The sequence below is a fragment of the Pseudopipra pipra genome, chromosome W (assembly GCF_036250125.1).
Source record: "Pseudopipra pipra isolate bDixPip1 chromosome W, bDixPip1.hap1, whole genome shotgun sequence".
In the NCBI taxonomy this organism is placed as follows: domain Eukaryota; kingdom Metazoa; phylum Chordata; class Aves; order Passeriformes; family Pipridae; genus Pseudopipra; species Pseudopipra pipra.
The window spans coordinates 17,164,021-17,172,327 of record NC_087580.1 but is presented as its reverse complement, the minus strand read 5'-3'; the positions used below and the strand labels follow the sequence as shown (position 1 = coordinate 17,172,327).

General features: G+C 60.1%; 1 protein-coding gene across 1 annotated transcript; it reads left to right on the top strand.

Moving 5' to 3' along the window:
• Nucleotides 1-503: 503 nt before the first annotated feature.
• Nucleotides 504-7,139, top strand: LOC135405822 (serine/threonine-protein kinase pim-2-like). The gene is made up of 5 exons (XM_064640401.1): nt 504-2,732; nt 2,938-3,304; nt 3,944-4,542; nt 4,732-5,990; nt 6,495-7,139. Exons 1-4 carry the CDS (start codon nt 2,088-2,090, stop codon nt 4,756-4,758), a joined length of 1,638 nt encoding a protein of 545 aa, XP_064496471.1. The 5' UTR covers nt 504-2,087; the 3' UTR covers nt 4,759-5,990; nt 6,495-7,139.
• The last annotated feature ends 1,168 nt before the right edge of the window (nt 7,140-8,307 follow it).

Here is an 8,307-nt window from a genome sequence, read left to right as displayed (position 1 = left end):
AGCTTCAGCCAGAGCTCTGCCTTGACCTCACACCAACGGACCCACCAGTAAGGGAAGCCCTAAAGGTGCCTCGACTGTGGGAAGAGCTTTGTCTGCTGCTCCAACTCCATCACCCACTGGAGGAGTGATGTCTTCCCACATTGGGAAGACACCTGGCTGGTGGTCTCCACATCCTCCTGGTTCCCCACAGGCACCTGGGTGAACACAGTGGGAGAAACATCCATGGGGTCACAAACTGACCTGGGAAATTCAGTGGGAAGAGCTGATTTGTTGAATTTAAAACAAAGACATTCAACAAAGACATCTAAAGCCCCACCATTTTACTGGCATTTGGGGTCATTTGGAGATCCAGGGGAATATTTGGGAGGATTTGGAGTTTCTGGTGGGATGTGGGGGAGATTACCCCAAAAATGAGGGTTCCCAGGCCGGGCAAACAGGGCCACATTGTCGTAGTTGTGCCAGCAGTTCATGTCCCCCTGATCCTGTCTGTTCTCCAGGAACTCCCCTTGGCTGTTCCAGTGCCTGGCCTGGGTCTCCCCACACGGGGTGTCCCCCCCAGGTGCCCAAATCTCTGCTGAAGTGCCTGAGCTGCTCCCAGTTGGAGATGTACCCGGGCAGGAACCTCTCCCGGTCGGGGCCGTTCACTCGGCTTTTCCCAGGACCTGGAACAGCCCTGGGTGTGCAGGGACACAGGTCAGGGGGTGCCCCCCCAGCAGCCCTCAGCCCCCCCAGCAGGTTGGGAGCTCAGGGGGCCACCCCGGACCCCCCTTTCCCACCCTCATCTGCCCCACAGCTGCTGCAGCACCAGTTACTGGGTGGGGGAGTCCCCCCATCAGCCCCCCAGGGACGGACAGGGGGCTTGGGCACCTGTGCACAATCGTCACCAGAGCAAGCACACAAAGGGTTACAGAAGCAGTGGACATTCCCAGGGCGGATCTGCCCCCTCCCAGAGCCCCAGGGAACCGCTCCAGGGCTCAAGTGATGGGGGACAGGGGAGACCCATGTGGGAACCCCCTGCCCTCTGTCCCCCTGCCCACTGTCCAACACCCCTTTTCTCCCCTCTCCCACCCCTTTCCCATCATCCCCACCGTCCCCAGCTCCCCCCCAGCTCGGTTTGGGGGTGTTTCTTCCCCGTGCCCTGCTCGGTTTCACAGTCTCAGCCCCCTCCTCGCTCACTTTGGAGGTCCCAGCCCCCCTTTTCTCCCGTTCTCCCCCCTTTTCCCATTGTCCCCTGAAAGGCAGCTGTTAAATATTGGGTGCTGAAAAAGCTGCTCCATCGTGTCCATTCCAAATTAAGCCTGCATTTCTTAGGAGGGACTGGCATCCAAAGGGCAGCAAGAAGAGTCTTCTAATTCTCTTCTGCTTGATCCTCTCTGCAGCCGCCGATTTTCCCTCAAACCAGGCGGGAAAACAGGACCAGCCCTGGTGTGGTCGGGGAGCAGCGCTGACCCCAAAGGGCTGCATTTCCCCTGCCGATCGTCCTGCTCTGCCCTCCCCCGGGGCTGGCTCTGCCTGGCGCTGGCCGGACGTGCCGGGGCTCCTCACTGAGCAAAGCCCTTGCCAAAGTTGAGGGGCAAGTGCCGAGCCCGGCTGGCCTGGGAGGAAGCGACAGCAGCGCGGGCCGAGCGGGCGGGATGGGGTCCGAGCAGCGGCGGGAAGTTGCAAACTTGGCAGCCAAGAAGTTGAACTAAAGTGAAGCAGCTCCAAAAGGCCGTGGTCTTGGCGTGGGGGCGGGAGGAAGGGGAGCTCCGTGACTGCGGCCGGGGCTGGTTGGGAGCGGAGCGGCCGGGGCTGCCCCCGGGGCTCGCGGGGGCCAACGGGGAACGGACAAACGGACCAACGGACCAACGGCCCCTGCGCTTCGGCAGCAGCAGCGGCGGCAGCAGCGACTGTAGCGACGCGCTCTCGCTCTGACTCTTGTTCGGGCTCTCCTTGCTCGAGCTCTTCGTCCTCCTCTCCCTCTCCCGGTGTCCCGCTGTCCCAGTGTCCCTGTGCCGGTGTCCCATTGCCGGTGTCCCTGTGCCAGTGTCCCACTCCCGCTGTCCCTGTCCCGTTCCCGGTCCCCCCTCCCCTTGCCGGCCCGGCCCATGGCCCCGGCCGTTCCCCTGTGCCGGGCGGGGCCGCCCCGTCCCCGGCCCTGGGCGGCCCGGCGCGGTCTCGCCCTCGCCCGGCTCCCGGCGCGCCGGCTGTGGCGCTGCTGGGCGCTCCTGTGGGGCTGGCTGTGGGACGGGCTCGGCCTCGCCGCCCCTTGGCTCCGCCTGGCTCGAGCGCGGCGCCTGCCGGGGCCGGCGGGGGCCGCGGGCGCCGCGGCCGCTGCCGCCTCCTCGGCGGCTTCCCCGGCCAGAGCTCCGCCGCTCGCCAGCCCGGCCGCCGGCAGCGAGCCGCCGCTGCCCGCTGCGGCTGGGGAAGCCCGGCCCGGGCCGCTTGAGGGGCGCTCGGGGGCCGTGCCGGGCCCCGGCCCCAGCGCTGACGGCCACGTCTCGCCCGCACCGAAGGCCAAGGAGCCGCTGCACGAGCGCTACCGGCTGCATTCGCTGCTGGGCAGCGGCGGCTTCGGCCGCGTCTACGCGGGGACCTGCCTGGCGGACGGAGCCCCGGTGAGTGCAGCAGGAGGAGGAGGAGGAGGAGGAGGAGGGCGGGACGGGCGGCGAGCTCAACCCGCCCTTCCCCTCGGCTTGCAGGTGGCCATCAAAGCCGTGTCCCGGGATGGCATCCGGCGCTGGGGCGAGCTGGTGAGCGAGCGGGGCCAGCGGCAGAAAGCGGGGCGGGACGGGCGGGGACGAGCCGAGGCCCGGCAGGGTGGAAGCCGCCGGGACACCTGGAGGGAGAGTGGCCGTGGGCTCGGTGGGGGACGGGGAGCATCCAGGGCTGGCCGAGGGGGAGCAGGCAGACAGGCACGGCATCAGCCCCACTGACGACCCCGTGGTCCCCCCGCAGCCCGACGGCACCCGGGCCCCCCTGGAGATCGTGCTGCTGGACAAGGTGTCCAATGGCTTCCCTGGGGTCATCCAGCTGCTGGAGTGGTTCGAGCTCCCCAACGGGTTCCTGTTGGTGATGGAGCATCCGGAGCCGTCTCAGGACCTCTCTCGCTTACTGAGGGTGTGGGGGTTCCTGCCGGAGGAGATGGCGTGGGGGCTGTTCCGCCAGGTGCTGCAGGCCGTGCAGCACTGCACCAGCTGCGGCGTCCTGCACCGGGACATCAAGCCCCAGAACATCCTCCTCCACCTGGCCAGCGGCGAGGCCAAGCTCCTCGACTTTGGATGTGGCACCTTCCTTAAGGACACGGTCTACACCCAGTTTGCAGGTGAGCCCACAGCCGGGGGATGCTCCTGGTGCCAGGCATCGCATGGCCATGCCCGGGTGTGGCAGTGGAGATTGCCCCTTTGGCCGAGGGGGAACAGGATTAGTTCTTCAGCCAAGTTGCTTTTGGATGGGGCTGGGGGTTACTGTGAGACAGGCCCCGGCCTTGGCGACAGCCTGTGCCACCCACCCTGTCCCAGGCTGGGTCTGGGGCAGGGGGGAGCCAGCCTGACCAAAACCCCCGTGAGGGTAGCAGAGAAGGGGGTCAGAACTGTGCACCAGCTGGCTTGGTGTGCAGGCGAGGAAGGGCTTGGGCTGCTCCGCTCGCCTTGTTTGCCTTGGCTTATGATGAATTGTTGGGGGCAGTGCAGTGGGGCGGGGAGAAGGCACGGCTTTTCCCCACCACTGGGTGGGTTTTTCCCTTGCATGAAATGGTTGGGCCTTGCCAGGGCTTCCGCTGCCCTCTTGGACACCAGCGGCTTCTTCTCCAACCCAGAGTTTGTAACCAAGAGTCAGGGGCCGGCGAGAAGGCAGTGGGTCACAGCGTGTGCCACTGGGGCAGGCCCCACATTGCCAGGGCTGCTGGGGTGAGGCTCTGGGAGCAGGCAGCATCCACCTGCTGAACTGCGTCTGTATTCCGTAGGAACACTGTCATACAGCCCGCCAGAGTGGATCTACCTCAAGCGCTACCACGGCGAGGAGGCGACCATCTGGTCCCTGGGCATCCTGCTCTACCAGATGGTCTGCGGGAAGCACCCTTTCCGCAAAGGCCCCAACACCATCTGGGCCCAGCTCCCGTTCCCAGCACGGGTCTCTCCAGGTGGATACCAATCTTTGTGGCACGGGGGGAATAACGGTGTTGGGAGAGGGCAGCGGGCTCACGAGGACGCCGCTCTTGAAGCTGTTTGTGTCTCATGGGTGGCTGGAGGAGGTGGCCTGTGTCCTGCCATCCTGCTCTCCTCCAAAAGGGAGAATCGATGGAGAAGTTTGGGCACAGCTCTGAGCACAGCCAGCACAGCCTGGGCACGTGGACAGTGGGACAGAGGGGACAGGATCCTTCTCCAACTGACCGGCCATTTTCCCCCCAGGCTGCCAGCACCTTATCAGGTGGTGTTTGTCCATCCGCCCCTCGGACAGGCCAGCACTGGAAGACCTGTTGTGCCATCCTTGGGTGCAGGACATTCCCCGGCCCTAGAAGACGGGAGAGATCCACGTGCTCCCTTTGATCCAGGGGCCTGGCAGGTAACACCTCCACACATCTCTTGGCAATAAGAACCAAAGGAAACCAGACTTTTTTGTCAGCCTGTAGCACTGGGGGGGGGTCATCCCACGGGAACACGCCCCTGTTTGTGCTGGAGCTGGGCTGCAGACCCGGTCTCCCAAGTGCTGGTGGCCACCATCCAACCTGGTTTTGCTCGTCCCGCTTCACAGACAGCTGGGCCCTCGGCAGAACGCTGACAGCCTGGTCTGGCCCCCAGGGAAGGAGAAGGGGCCTCTGCAGAAGCTGTGCCGGGTGGGCCTGCTGCTGGAGACATCGAGGACGATGTCAGGGATGACAAGCTCTCAGCTGACCTGGACGCCGGCGAGCTGAAGAGGATGGACTTTGATTCTGGCCCCTTCCTCCAAGCCGTGCTCCACACGCCGTTTGCAGATGAGTCCACACCCAGGGGGTGCTCCCGGACACGGGCATTGCTCAGCCTGGCTGGGCACCGAAGGTTCCCCCTTTGCTGATGGGGAACCTGAGGAATTCTTCAGCCGGCTGCCAAGCTGCTTCTTGGCAGGAGGGCGGGCGGGTGCTCTGGGCTGGCTGTGAAATGGGAGCCCGGCTCTGCCCCCAGCCTCTGCCACTGCCCCTTTGCTGGGCGGGGCTGGGGCAGGGGCAGCCAGCCTGCCAAAAACAAACCCCCGTGGGGGGAGCAAAGGCGGGGCTGCAGAACACCAGCTGCTTTGGGCTGCAGGCCACGAAAGGCTTGGGCTGCCTTGGCTTAGGAGCCTTTCTTTGGGCCAGTGCAGCAGGGCAGGGAGAAGGCCTGGGTTTTCCTCAGCTGGAGGAGGGGGGGTTTTCCTTTGGCCTGCAGGGCTTGGGCCTTCCTCAGAACCCTGACAGAAGGTTAACATTTTACCTTTTTTTCTTGTTTCCACTTTTGGTTTGTAATCTCTGTTCATGAATTTGTTGTTTGTTTTCCAGGGAAGAGTTGGAGCTGGTGCCCAGTCCGGGTTGGGAAGGGCTGGGACCATCCCTGGAGAGGATCTGACGTCCCCTCTGAGAAGGCTGAGGACATCCTTTGGGACACGCTCTTCTTGCGGCAGCAGATCTTGGGAGGTAGATGCTCATCTTGCCCGTCTTGTCAGCAGCAGTGGGATAATGGCTTTGGGGAGATGGCAGCAGGCACATGAACATCCCGCTCTTGCAGCTGCTGAGGAGGTTGATCTCCTGGGCTTGGCTGGAGGAGGTGGCACCTGTGTTGAGTAATTGCTGAAATCCAATCGATCTGGGATGACCCCAAATGACAGTTTAGTTTTCAGCTTGCTCGAGCTGTATCTCAGCAGCTTTTGGGTATCATTTTTGGCCCCCAGACAGGACACCTCTGCCTGATCTCCCGCGGATCCGAGGGATCTCTGGATCTTCACGCCAGCACCAGGACTTTGCTGCAGAAGAGCACAGATCCCCAGCCCAGTCTGGGACACAGGTAAGATCCCAGTGGATAACAAGGCATTCTTTTGGGGAATCCTGCCCATGTCAAACGTATGGATCTTTCAGCGCACTGGGGGGTTCTTTGGTATTTTGGGAATCCTGCTCATCTGAGACCTGTGGATCTTCGAGCCCTTTGGGTGGGTCCTTTGGTATTCTGGAATTTGGTCTCTGGCTTTGTTTTATGGATCACTATTGTTCTGTACTTGTATTTGTTTCTGTATTGTAACATTTTGGGTCTACTGTTTAGAGCTGGGAAGTGGGCAATCTGAAGGGGGAATTTGGAAGAAGTCCCCCCTTGGTTGCATTTTGCAATATTGGATGAAGATTGGCGGCCCCCCCGGAGGAACAGCTCCCAGGGAGAATTTAATGGAGTGTTGGAATCAATGGGTGGCTGTTCTGGAACACTGAATTAGAATCCATTGTTGCAGTTGATGCTGTTTGAGAAGGGGAACAGAAGTGGAAGGAGGTTATGTCTGGTGCTGTGTTTTTCCCTTTGCAGAACCTGTGAAAGGGCAGAAAGATTGTGGTGTGAATGCAGCGCCCTCAGAGCCCTTGGTGTGAGCCGGGAAAGGAAAATCAAGCTGAGGGACAAGATCAGTCTAATTTGGGGACATTGTTGGAGGTTGGAGTTGCAGTTCTGGAAGAAATCCCTGAGGAAATGGTGCCCCCGGGGAGAGGAAGAGGACGAGAGCATGGGCAGCCTGCTTCAAACATCCCCCCAGGAGACTTGGGAGCAGTCCCTGTGCATCCTGTAAGAAAGATGGACACTGGAAATGGGATTGTCCGCAATCCCCCCAGAGAACCCTGAAGGAGACCCCAAAGGACCAACTAAGGACTTGCAATAGGGGGGGTGACTGTGTAAAGTAAAGTAACATCTATGTCTTAAGTAAGGGAGAATATCTAATGAATCTGGAAACTGTGTGTGTCGTGTAAAGCCCTGTGTGGCTGTCACTGAAGTGCTGAGGCTGAACAACAGGCCCTGAGCCAAAGCTGAGCTCTAGATGAACCTTCCAACCTAACAGTCTGTTTATCCCTGTATTTGCTCCTTAGCTAAAACTGTGTATGTTTGTTGGTCAAAGATGCAGTGTGGAAAGACTCCCCGTGTACCTGCCCCTGAACAAAATAAATGTGCTTCTTAGTGAGATCTGTGAGTCTCAGCTCATTAGTGAATGATATTTGAATGTGTTCCTTAATCAAATCTTATGTCTGATTGTGAGCAAAATGTGATCTTTATCTTCCTGTGTTTAGAGAGTGGTCAAGGCCCTGGCAGTGGATGTGTGGCCTTGTTTGGCAGCAGATGGGGCAGGTTGACTGCCTGGGTTTTCCCCTTAAGCCCTGGCCAGGCTGTGGGTGGAACCCAGGAGGAGAAGGGAGCCAGATGGTTTTGCACACTCGTAGCTCTGTGAGCTTGTTTCTGCAAGGCCAGAAAAGCTGGACCCCCTCCCAGCACAGATGGAGCCCTCCCCTACGAGTGGACGCCCTGGGTGGGATTCCCCGTGCCCGGGAGGGGTTCTCCAACCCTTGGCTGCGACCGGGGCTCCCCCGCTGCCGGGCGGGCCTGGCTGAGGGGAACAGATGAGGGCAACTGAGCAGGGAGCTTTTCTACTCACTCCAGGCACTCTTGGTAGGAACGATGAGGTGCGTTACTGAGCTCAGCCTTTTGTCATTCTTTGCTGCTCTGCACTGCAGGAAAATTACACACTTGTTCTCCAAAGTTGGTGTCGGTGTCTCTTGTGCTGACCCTCGTCGCAGGCAAAAGAGTTCCCTGGGGCCCTGCAGTGTCACAATGGTCCCCTGATTCCTGGGACAACATTCCTAATGTACTGTCTAGACTGGAGGAAAATCCCAGGAAGGGCCGTGGTTTGTTAGGACTTGCTTTGTCTGAATGAGCCCCGGGGGGCTTTTGGTGCTGAGTCCTTGAACCTCAGGTACTGAGGGGAGATTGCACAAACCTGTCCAGAAGTGAAAGTCAGAAGGAGAACCCAAAGTATCTCAAAGCATTAATGGGTCCCACTGAGGGCCATTCCCAAGACAGGCTCCTCATGGACTGGTTGGAGGAGAGGATTGGAGGCCATGATTGCACAAAGCTCTCAAAGGCTCAGTTTCCAAAGGAAATCCCAAAGCTCCTTAAAAACCCTGGAGGACCTACTGACAAAGCCTCTCCAGGGACTAATTAAAGCAGAGAATTGGAGACCATGATTGATCAAACCTCTCCTAGACTCAGAGTCAAAAGGAAAGGCAAAGGACCTGAATAAACCTTTAGTCCCTTCAAGCATTAACGAGCCCCATTGAGGGCCCTTCCTGACCAAGCC

What these genes read in the sequence shown, in the direction of transcription:
- LOC135405822 (XM_064640401.1), top strand. Translation starts at nt 2,088, where the DNA reads ATGGCCCCGGCCGTTCCCCTGTGCCGGGCGGGGCCGCCCCGTCCCCGG. An exon ending in TCCGGCGCTGGGGCGAGCTG is followed by an intron (nt 2,733 to 2,937) that starts GTGAGCGAGCGG and finishes GTCCCCCCGCAG; the next exon opens with CCCGACGGCACCCGGGCCCC. An exon ending in GGTCTACACCCAGTTTGCAG is followed by an intron (nt 3,305 to 3,943) that starts GTGAGCCCACAG and finishes TGTATTCCGTAG; the next exon opens with GAACACTGTCATACAGCCCG.